At 49.0% G+C, this 12,243-nt stretch overlaps 1 protein-coding gene across 1 annotated transcript in view; it reads left to right on the forward strand.

The window, feature by feature from the left end:
* The first annotated feature begins 9,623 nt into the window (after positions 1-9,623).
* LOC148443340 (zinc finger protein 777-like) overlaps positions 9,624-12,243 on the forward strand; it is a 130,506-nt gene continuing 127,886 nt past the window's right edge. The window contains exon 1 of the mRNA XM_088462955.1: positions 9,624-9,768. Coding sequence (XP_088319081.1) covers positions 9,754-9,768 — 15 coding nt within the window. The 5' untranslated portion in view covers positions 9,624-9,753. The remainder of the gene's footprint in view (positions 9,769-12,243) is intronic.

Consider the following 12,243-nt stretch of genomic DNA (forward strand, 5'->3'; position numbering starts at 1 on the left):
AAAGAGGTGTCTGACTTTTGCGCATCCTGCCCTGAGTGTCAGTATCATGCTCCCAGGCCACATTTTAAGGGTCCACTAGTTCCATTGCCTATCATAGAGGTGCCGTTTGAAAGAATAGCGATGGATTTGGTGGGACCCTTAATGAAGTCTGCCAGGGGACACCAGTATATTCTGGTCATAATGGATTACGCTACCAGGTACCCGGAAGCGATCCTGTTCCGCAATACGTCAACCAAGACCATTGCCAGAGAGCTAGTTCATGTCTTTAGCAGGCTGGGTATACCCAAGGAGATACTAACTGACCATGGTACACCGTTTATGTCAAAAGTCATGAAAGAGTTATGCCGCCTGTTCAAAATTGAACAGTTAAGAACTTCGGTTTATCACACCCAAACCGATGGGCTGGTCGAGAGGTTTAACAAGACGTTAAAACACATGCTTAGGAAAGTGGTCGACAAGGATGGTAGGGATTGGGATTACTTATTGCCGTATTTATTGTTGGCCATAAGAGAGGTTCCCCAGTCCTCCACCGGGTTTTCACCCTTCGACTTGTTGTATGGGAGACACCCAAGGGGGTTACTAGACATTGCCAAAGAGACATGGGAGGGGCAGTCTAGTCCTTACAAAACGGTGATTGAGTATGTTTCTCTAATGCAGGAGAGAATTGCTGCGGTAGTGCCGATAGACAGAGAGCACCTGGAACAGGCTCAACAGGCACAGCAGAGGGTATACAACCGCAATGCTTGGTTACGCAGCTTTGCTCCTGGGGACAGAGTGTTAGTGTTGGTTCCCACTGTGGAAAATAAACTTTTGGCTAAATGGCAAGGGCCCTTTGAAATCTTAGAAAGAGGGGGACAGGCCAATTACAAAGTTTACCAGCCGGGGAAAAGAAAGCCGGAACAGATATACCATATAAATCTATTAAACCCCTGGAAAGATAGAACGGTACTGTCGGCCATCCGAGCCCCTCCAGTAAATCCAGGGCCCTTAGTTCCCGAAGTGACAGTGGCAAAAACCCTGTTGGCAATTCAACAACAAGAGGTCAAGGAGTTTCTGATCAGAAATAGAGTGCTGTTCTCTGACGTACCTGGGAAAACCTCGGTCATTAAACATGACATAATCACTGACCCAGGGGTTAAAGTTAATCTAAAGCCCTATAGGTTACCAGAAGCACAAAGAGAATCAGTGTCGAAAGAAATTAAAAATATGCTAGAGTTAGGGGTTGTTGAAGAATCACATAGTGAATGGTCAAGTCCCATTGTGTTGATTCCAAAGCCCGACGGGAGTGTGCGTTTCTGCAATGACTTCCGAAAGTTGAACAGTGTTTCAAAATTCGATGCCTACCCGATGCCAAGAGTGGATGAACTGATTGAGAGACTAGGGACGGCAAGGTATTTAACCACTCTTGACCTAACCAAAGGGTATTGGCAAGTAGCGTTAACCGAGAGTGCCAAACAAAAGACAGCTTTTTCAGCGCCAGAGGGCTTGTTTCAGTACAAGATGTTGCCCTTCGGGCTACATGGGGCACCTGCTACCTTCCAAAGAATGATGGACAGGATTCTAAGGCCCCATAGACAGTATGCGGCTGCTTATCTGGATGACGTGGTTATTCATAGTCCTGATTGGCAGTCTCACTTACCCAGGGTACAAGCAGTGTTGGACTCCATCTATAAGGCAGGTTTGACAGCCAACCCAAAAAAGTGTTGTCTAGGCATGGAGGAAGTAAAATATCTGGGATACACCATTGGCAGAGGCCTGATAAAGCCTCAGCTCAATAAAGTTGATGCCATACAAAACTGGCCATGGCCTCTGAATAAGAAGCAGGTGAGAGCCTTCTTGGGAATTACGGGGTACTACAGGAGGTTTACACCCAGCTTTGCCACCATGGCAGTCCCACTGACTGACCTGACCAAAGGCAAACAAAAAGTCATGGTAGAATGGAGTCCTGAGGCAGAGAAAGCTTTTCAGGAGTTGAAAGTAGCGTTGTGTTCCCAACCAGTCCTGATGACTCCTAATTTTGAAAGGGAATTCATAGTACAAACCGATGCATCAGAAGTAGGTATAGGAGCGGTCCTGTCCCAGAACAAGGAGGGTGAGAAACACCCTATTTTCTATCTAAGTAGAAAGTTGAATGTACATGAGAGAAACTATGCCACAGTGGAGAAGGAGGCGTTGGCCATAAAGTGGGCATTAGAGGCTCTCAGGTACTACTTGGTCGGAAGAAAGTTTAAATTGATCACTGACCATGCCCCTTTGAAGTGGATGTCTGAAAATAAGGACAGTAATGCGAGAATTACGAGATGGTTCTTGGCGTTACAAACTTTTACATTTTCAGTGGAACACAGGCCAGGAAGCCAGCTGGCCAATGCTGACGCGTTGTCACGCGTTCATTGTTTGGGGGCTTCAGTTGTTCCGCCCCACAGGTCGAAACAAAGGGGGGGATATGTGATAGGATCATTGGTAAAGTGGTCTGTGGCAGGTACATTTGTCCCAGATTCCTGTCTTATGTGTTTTAAACCCCCAGGAGAAAGTCTGCTGTGTAGCAGGCTTGAGTTTCGGCTTTTTGAAAAGCCGGTTTGGGACCTGGGAGTTGTGGGTGAGAGGAGAGGGAGGGCTCCACCCACAGCCACTCCAGGTTTTGGTTCTCTTAGCCTGGTAACAGGCTTGATTGGGTTCCCACCTGAGAGTGGCCAATATAAGCCTAGTGTGTTGAGGGCTGATTGTCTCACCTGGGAGAGCAGGCAGGGAGTTTGCTCAGAGACACTTGGAAACCTAACTGAGAGTACTGTGCTGTGCTTTTGTTGCTGGCGAGGGCATTAGGCCCTGCCAGGTTCTGGTAGTGAGGGAACTACCTGTGAAGTTAGTGCCCCGACAGGGCTAGGATTTATATTTATGTTTTCTTCATATTTCTGACATTGTACAATAAAGACTGGCGCCGACCAGCTTGTACTCGCATCCAGACTGGTGTGCTGCTTCCCTGCTGCTGTGTGTGTGTGTAAGGAAGGAGTCCCCTACCCAGGAGAGGGACCCCTAACCTAACTGTGTCACAATATATATATATACACACACACACATGCTAAGGTAAATGCTGGAAGGCACTCAGACTGTATAAATAATCCAAACTGCAGTCTCTGAGTGCCTTCCAGTATTTACCTTAGTTTTACATACCTTTGGTTACGGCACCGGAGCTATCCTTAGTTTGCTGCATAATAGTGCCGGACGTCCATTGCTTATATATATATATATATATATATATATATATATATATAGGCAGCATCACCAGAGGTGGCACTGGTGAGCAGCAGATTCTATGTGGGGCAGGGGAGATCCGCCCACACAGACTAGGAAAGCATTGTGGGAAGATGTATAATGGCTGCCGTATGACCAGAGCCCAGGTGAGGCTGCTGGTGGACACAGCCAGACAGTCCAGGTGGGGCTGCAGTAGGACTGAAGCAGACCAGGTGATCAGGATCATACCTCCAAGGAGGCAGGCACATCCATATACCTCTGACCTTGTGAGAGGCGGCAGCCAACAGGCTGAGAAAGCTATACCAGGCCAGGAGGCCAGTGTCCAGTCCTGCATGTGGCAGGAAGGACCACAAATCTCAGAGACTGTGAGAGACCTTCTTGCAGATTAGCTGCTTCTATAGAGAGGGTTCAAGAAGTGAACTAGTGCCCTAAGAAAGGGCTAGGTTGTTTGTTATTTTATTTCTGTTTCCTGATGTCCATGTTGAAGTAAAAGCACCATTTTTCATTTGTTTACTGGAATGCAGTGTGTGGACTCTAATTCTGCATCTAATCACTACACCACTAACACCAATCTACCAAGCTAATAACCCCAAGTTGTCACATGTGGTGGAGAATGCGGGCATACAGATTCTACGCAAAACGATCTATGCTGCAGAAAATGTGGAATACAAATGGAAATATGGATGCTTATTGCATCGGACTCTCCTAGAAAGCCAAAAGGAGACTCACTGCACCTGCATGGTGGAATGCTCGTCAAGGTGGTGAGTGAAGTTAGTCTGTTGAAGTATTTCATGGAAAAGTTGTATGCATGCCTGCAAATCATGGTTTAAAGGTGTGCAAATTTATTGAAATGACCAGTTATGCAGTTCCAGTTATCTCAAAGGCTTGTAGTGATAAAAATGAGGGTACACTTGAGAGACTACACCCGAAGCTGAAGACAATAGACTGGTAGACCAGGCCGCACGTGTTGCTGCCATATGTCACTGTTCCCAAAGGCAATCCACTTATGTGGTAGATCTCGCCCCCAAGATTGACTTAAATACCCTCACAAAGCTCCAGGTATAAGCTCCAGAGGCTGAGAAAAGCAAAGCTAGGAGCTAAAGATAAATGGTGAGTGGGGGGAAGGTCAACGTTTAGGTCTACTAAAAACACTTTACCCAGTTATGGCCCAGATAATATATGGTGAGGTGCACTTGGGGAAAGATACAATGGTGGCTATTACCAACCGTAATTGGATAGCTCCGGGTTTTGCACAGACAGCACAGGCCTTTATAACAGGATGCCTAACATGTGCAGTGAACAATCTGGGTAAGACTGTCCAAACCTCTTTGTAAAGTACTCCCCAGACTCAGTGTTCCTTACAAAGGATACAAATTGATTTTAGACCACTGCCCAAATGTTCCGAATGTGATGTCCTCTTGTATGAGCCTCATCAGTCACTAGCCCGGAGGGTAGGCGTGTTGAAGGGCAGATGCAAAGACAATGGTCAAGGTAATTAAGAAAACTATTTTCTCCAGTGTGTTAAGAAAATCATGATTAAGGTCAACTGCAGATATGGGGCCTGATTCAGACCCACTCGCGAGCGGCTGTCCGCTCGCAAGTGGGTCGATGGTGTGCACTGCGCATGCGCACGACGGAGGGAGCTCCGTCGTGCGCATGCGCCAGACGCGACGAGCGAAGGACTTTCCTTCGCTCGTTGTGTCTGATCAAAGGGGGCGTGCTGTCGTTGTCGATGTTCCCAAGGGAACGCCTACCGTCAGAAGCCGGCCCACTGACATCACTAGTGATGTCAGTGGGAGTGATTTTGGCTCTGATAGAGCCAAAATCACTCCGGGCCTTGTGGTTGAAAAACTCAACCGCAGGCACCGGCTCGCAGTGGCGATGGTCAAGACCATCGCGGCCATCAACCTGCACGCTCGTACAGGCTGTGGGTGGTGACCCACAGCTATACGAGCGTCCAGGAGGACGCTCCATAATTATGGAGGACGGCCCTCATTCAGAGCGTGCGCTCTGCTCAGAGCGTACGGCTCTGAATGAGGGCCTTGGTGTGCTATGTATCAATCTTACAGACACAATTAACTAAAATACATAGTTAGGTGTTTTCTTCTATTCCAGTCCTTTATCTTGATACAGGTATCCACTGTTTACTACCAGGAGATTGGATAATAATTTGGAAATATACCAGGAAGGCTATTGAGCCCAGATTTGAAAGTTTATTCCAAATCCTGATGAGTACATTTCTTTCAATGAAACTTCATGGGGAGGACACCTGAATATATGTCTCTGATTGCAAAGTCTTCTTCCAAGGGGAGTTGGAGTAATTTGATATTGTGAATAGACACATGTTCCTAGGCCCCAAACCTGACAAAGGCCTGTGGAAATGTCTATTTTACTTTGAGTTGTTATCACAAGTATTAAGTGAGTAACTGCATATATAGTTTTATATGAAGATGAAGCAGTAACAATATCTAAACTCAGTATACAGTATGTTCATCATATAGAAGCTTTAAGCCAAATTGATTGATCATGTTACAAATTAAATATTTGATGTATTTAAGATGATCTCTAATGAACTGCAATTTAAAATAAAGGTTATTGGACAGTTTAGACTGATCCTTGAGTACCTTATAGCTGATTGATTAGATATGTGTCTTATAGTGAGACTAACCTGCTGTAATGTATATATCTGATAACTTTTCTGACCTGATACATGGACACGTGAAGAAAATCAAGGAACTGAAAGACCAGTCTAGGAAAACACATGGTAATCCAGAGAATGATCTTGATGATAATTAATGGTTTTCCTAATTAAACCCAACTAAATGGTCTAATGAATTTAGTAGATGGATATCAGGAATTTTTTCACGGTTTAGCTTTGTTTGTACTCATTTAAATTGCTGTAAAACTTGCTATTTTCCTGATTAAGAAGTTACACTGGACTGTTGTTTCTCCAAGGAACATACACTAAAGGCCTTGATGATAACTGAAGTCTATGATAACATCTGTGCCTAAGGCAACATTCCAAGTTGTGCCATTTGTGGAACCAGCCTCATTGAGGATGACAAGCAAACATGTGGACAATGCAAGACTATCATCATTTCCCTGATTATTCATGACAAGATGAAAGACCATTAGAGACTGAGGACCGTGGACTTGCTTTATGGGGAATGGAACAATGCGTAATCCTATGTATAGGTTCCTATAGATGGGACTTGTGCATAAATGTACCTATATTTAGTATAGCAAGATCGTGTTCCCCTTAGGTAGATAGTATAGTGTAAAGTTATGACTAAAAGATGGGAAAATTATAAATCTGTTATCCACATAAGACTCCATTTTGTAACAAGATGGATGATCTGAACCTGTAAAGATATTCATAAGCTTCAAATGTGTAATATTACAAAGACTGACTTCTGCTGAGCTATGAGCCGAAGAACCTTGAAAGTATAAACATGCAGATAGCGTTATGAATAAGACTGTGTATCCCTAACCCCCCCTAACACTCCCACATGTATAAGATAATAATGTAATGAATGCTAACAAAGAATGCTATAGTGAGATATAATATGTGAATATTCTGATATGTTGCAATTGTATGAATGCTGTGCTTTATATTATTGTCTACATGTAAATACAGCCAGAGAGAATCTTGAAGCCAAGTGTGGTGATGGTGATGATTCTGTATCTTGAGTCTCAGTACTGCAGGGGTCTGACATACACTAATGAACTTGGGCTGGTGATTTATTACAATAGATTGTTTTCGATCTATCAGGAGCAAAAAGTTCGAAGCCAGACTTTTCGCCATCATCGGAGGTTTTGCCGTTGAAAAGTATCGCACGCGTCCCTGCGTATCCCCATATTCGATTTCAAATCGGTGAAAACAGGACCCTGCGAAAATGAAATGAGCAGAATTTTTTTTTATTTTTGTGGAAGTCAGCCTGACACTCCCCAAAACCTGCTCTGACATGGGGGTTCACTATGGGTACCCCCGAATAACCCTGCAAATGCTATTTGGGTTCTTTCAATAGTCTCAATAGGCACTATTTAGCGCCTTTGGGACAGTGGTGAAGAATAGCACTTAGCCACTTTTTTGGGAGAAAATAAGTAGTCCCATCAAACTTGGGGTACAAGAAAATGGGTGCAAGCATATTTTAAAATTGCTAAAGTCAAGCATTAAAAAGCGCGAAAAACGCACCTTCAGCAAGCACCTGGAATCCATAATATACCTTCCCCATAATTGCAGACCCCCCAAAGGCTATTTCGATAGTTTTTGAATTTGTACACCCACTTAGATTTTTTTTTGCCCACTTTTTCAAACTGCCTTTTGGGGTGTCCATTGTGGGGGGTTTTTTTGCGTTTTTTTGATGCAGTTGGCATCAAGGGGGGTGTACAAAGGGTAGAGTGGCACCTCTGAAATAAATAAATGAATTCGGGGAAAATTACGTCATCGGCGAAAAAGTATCGCCAATAACGGGTTTTTGTTCCTAATTGAATACGGCCCTATGTGTGCTGGTCAGTCAGTGAGGGGGAGATGAGGGATTGTAGGGATTATGGCCCTCATTCAGACCCACTCGCGAGCGGCTGTCCGCTCGCAAGTGGGTCGATGGTCTGCACTGCGCATGCACACGACGGAGGGAGCTCCGTCGTGCGCATGCGCGTGACGAGCGAAGGACTTTCCTTCGCTCGGAGTGTCTCATCAAAGGGAGCGTGCTGTCGATGTTGACTGACAGCACGCCCCCTTTGGTGGGCGTGCCTGCCAGACGGAGGCGTTCCTAAGGGAGCGCCTACCGTCTGAAGCCGGCCCCACTGACATCACTAGTGATGTCAGTGGGAGTGATTTTGGCTCTGATAGAGCCAAAATCACTCCTGGCCTTGCGGTTGAAAAACTCAACCGCAGGCTTTTGCTTGCAGTTTCGATGGTCGCGATGGTCAAGACCATCGCGACCATCATCCTGCACGCTCGTATATGCTGTGGGTGGTGACCCACAGCTATACGAGCGTCCAGGAGGACGCTCCATATTAATGGAGGTGGGCCCTGATTCAGAGCGAGCGCTCTGGTCAGAGCGTCTGGATCTGAATCAGGGCCAATGTGTGCTGGTCAGTCAGTGAGGGGGAGATGAGGGAATGTAGATATAATATAGGGACTATGGCCCTGAGTCAGAGCCGGACGCTCTGACAGAGTGCTCGCTCTGAATCAGGGCCGTCCTTCTTAATTTTTAGAGCGGCCTCTTGGTCACTCGCATAGCTGTAGGTGACCAACCACAGCTATAGCAAGCGGCCAAAAAGATGGTCGCGATGGTCAAGACCATCGCTACCATCTGGCTTGCGACAAGACCCTTGTGGTAGGGTCTCGTTGCCGCAAGCCCTGGAGTGCTTTCGGCTCTATCAGAGCCAAGAGCACTCCCACTGACATCACTAGTGATGTCAGTGTGGCCGGCCCCAGACGGTAGGCGTTCCCATGGGAACGCCTCCGTCTGGCCAGCCACGCCCCCGGCACGCCCACCAAAGGGGGCGTGCTGTCACTCACCATCGACAGCACGCCCCCTTTGTAGCGAGACCCAAGCCGTCGCTATCCGAGTCTCGCGCATGCGCACGACAGAGCCGGCTCCCTCATGCGCATGCACACTGGGCCAACATCAACCCGCTTGCGAGCACTCAGCGCTCGCGAGCGGGTCTGAATTAGGCCCTATGTGTGCTGGTCAGTCAGTGAGGGGGAGGTGAGGGAATGTAGGGATCATATAGGGATTATGTGTGCTGGTCAGTCAGTGAGGGGGAGGTGAGGGAATGTAGGGATCATATAGGGATTATGTGTGCTGGTCAGTCAGTGAGGGGGAGATGAGGGAATGTAGGGATCATATAGGGATTATGTGTGCTGGTCAGTCAGTGAGGGGGAGGTGAGGGAATGTAGGGATTATGTGTGCTGGTCAGTCAGTGAGGGGAAGATGAGGGAATGTAGGGATCATACAGGGATTATGTGTGCTGGTCAGTCAGTGAGGGGAAGATGAGGGAATGTAGGGATCATATAGGGATTATGTGTGCTGGTCAGTCAGTGAGGGGAAGATGAGGGAATGTAGGGATCATATAGGGATTATGTGTGCTGGTCAGTCAGTGAGGGGGAGATGAGGGAATGTAGGGATCATATAGGGATTATGTGTGCTGGTCAGTCAGTGAGGGGAAGGTGAGGGAATGTAGGGATCATATAGGGATTATGTGTGCTGGTCAGTCAGTGAGGGGGAGATGAGGGAATGTAGGGATAAGGTAGAGAGGGATTATGTGTGCCCTCAATGAGGGGGCAGGCAGGGAGCAGGCAGATGGCGGCGCGCAGTGCACGCCGGGAGTTGTAGTTCCCAGGGCCCTGATGCGGCCGGAAGTGCGTTGAGCTCGGACTACATGTCCCGGCGTGCAGTGCGGCGGTGCCCGGGATGCGGCGCCGCTAGCAGCTCGGTGTGTGTCCGTGTGATATTATGGGAGAGGGGACAGGTCTGAGGCCGGGGGCTGCCAGCCATGCTCGTGTCCCAGGTGAGACTGCAGGGGCGTGATGGGCACGGGAGAGCGGAGGCCCTACACGGGGTGCAGTACAATGGTGGCCCTGTAGGGGGCGTGATAGATCCTGCGACCCTACATGGGGTGCTTTGGAGTCTGGGGTCCTTTAGGTATGCAATAGAGACTTACAGGAGGAGTGGTAGAGTGGGGGTTCTGCAGGGGGTATGGCAGAGAGTGGGGGTCCTGCAGAGTGCATGATAGAGTGTGGGGGCCTGCACCGGGTGCAGTAGAACCTGGGACCATGTATGGGGGGCTTTGGTGTGTGGGGTACTGCTGGGAGTGCATAGTCTATTGCCCTGCAGGGGGTGTGCTGGAGTGTGGGGACTCTGCAGGAGGTACATTACAACCTGGGCCCCTGTATGGGGGGCTTTGGTGTGTGGGGTACTGCAGGGAGTGCATAGTCTATTGCCCTGCAGGGGGTGTGCTGGAGTGTGGGGACTCTGCAGGAGGTACATTACAACCTGGGCCCCTGTATGGGGGGCTTTGGTGTGTGGGGTACTGCAGGGAGTGCATAGTCTATTGCCCTGCAGGGGGTGTGCTGGAGTGTGGGGACTCTGCAGGAGGTACATTGCAACCTGGGACCATGTATGGGGGGCTTTGGTGTGTGGGGTACTGCAGGGAGTGCATAGTCTATTGCCCTGCAGGGGGTGTGCTGGAGTGTGGGGACTCTGCAGGAGGTACATTACAACCTGGGCCCCTGTATGGAGGGCTTTGGTGTGTGGGGTACTGCAGGGAGTGCATAGTCTATTGCCCTGCAGGGGGTGTGCTGGAGTGTGGGGACTCTGCAGGAGGTACATTGCAACCTGGGACCATGTATGGGGGGCTTTGGTGTGTGGGGTACTGCAGGGAGTGTATAGTCTATTGCCCTGCAGGGGGTGTGCTGGAGTGTGGGGACTCTGCAGGAGGTACATTACAACCTGGGCCCCTGTATGGGGGGCTTTGGTGTGTGGGGTACTGCAGGGAGTGCATAGTCTATTGCCCTGCAGGGGGTGTGCTGGAGTGTGGGGACTCTGCAGGAGGTACATTACAACCTGGGCCCCTGTATGGGGGGCTTTGGTGTGTGGGGTACTGCAGGGAGTGTATAGTCTATTGCCCTGCAGGGGGTGTGCTGGAGTGTGGGGACTCTGCAGGAGGTACATTACAACCTGGGCCCCTGTATGGGGGGGCTTTGGTGTGTGGGGTACTGCAGGGAGTGCATAGTCTATTGCCCTGCAGGGGGTGTGCTGGAGTGTGGGGACTCTGCAGGAGGTACATTACAACCTGGGACCATGTATGGGGGGCTTTGTAGCCTGGGACCAAGCAGGGGGGAGCAGTGTAATCTGGGGACTAACAGGGAGGGTGGAGGGTGGGAGTGCAATATAGAACAATGTGGAGAGCATACCCCACCTTAGCGCCTAAAAATACTTAGCTGTTATGTATCACATGAAGTCTTATAGTTCACTTCCAAATGATGTTGAAATATAACATTTCTACTTCAGGGTCCATAGGGGGTCCACAGGGTTGACCTTGGGGTATAGGTTGGGAACCAAATCCGGGCACCACGCAGTTAAAGCTTTTAGCTCCCAGGATGCACTTGGGTCCACTCTCCCTATAACCCCACCCCCAAGCCAGAGGCACCTCAGTTTAAGTTGGTGCCCGACCGGAGTCGGGTCACCGTTTAGTGCAGTGGGGAGCTGATTAGCAGCCCCTAAGCTTTATTTTTTCTAAAGTACAGAGTTTTTTATTTTTCCTTTGGATTCTTCAGAGCGGCAGCGTCAGACTGTCCATAGGACGTCTAAGCTGCCGCTCCGTCACCCCGCTGGCGCTGAGACGCCAGTACAGATCTGGGGATCTCAGCGGGACCCCAGAGTCTGTACTAGCCGGACTCTGCGGGCGCCCAGGACTGCTGCCGGATCCACGGGGAGCAGGTAAGGTCGCGGATCACCGCTTGCGGTGATCCGCGCATTTGAAATGCAGTCCTGTGCCTCCGGTCTCTGGGGACAGACCGGAGGCGCCGGCAGTGGCGGCGGGCCCCCCATACCCCGTGTGTCCACTAGACCACCAGGGACTTAGTGTTCGGTGTAGGGAGCCGGCGTCCCAGGGGTTAATAGCCGGCCAGGGGAGGAAGCTTTCCCTGTTACAGCGGCTCCTCCCCTCAGCTCAGCGCGCCTTTCAGTATCCATAGTCTGGCGTCGCTGAGCTGCTTCCTCCGCGGGCCACGCTTCTTCTGAGGTCTCCAGTGGCCATTTTCTTGTGGTGCAGCAGCAGAGCTCCGGAGATGGCAGTGAGTCCAGTCCCCCTGCGTACCTCACCATCAGGTCAGTGTACTCAGCGCTGTAGCCTTCCCAGACACTGAATCTGGGTAAGTTGCATGCAGTGTAATAGTGCAGTATATTATATGACATGTTTATGTATATATGTATATATCTGCATTGTATGTGACTTATGCTAGTGCTGACTGTCTGTATTCTC

This window comes from Taudactylus pleione, unplaced genomic scaffold (genome assembly GCF_031769625.1).
Source record: "Taudactylus pleione unplaced genomic scaffold, aTauple2 ptg001297l, whole genome shotgun sequence".
Lineage (NCBI taxonomy): Eukaryota > Metazoa > Chordata > Amphibia > Anura > Myobatrachidae > Taudactylus > Taudactylus pleione.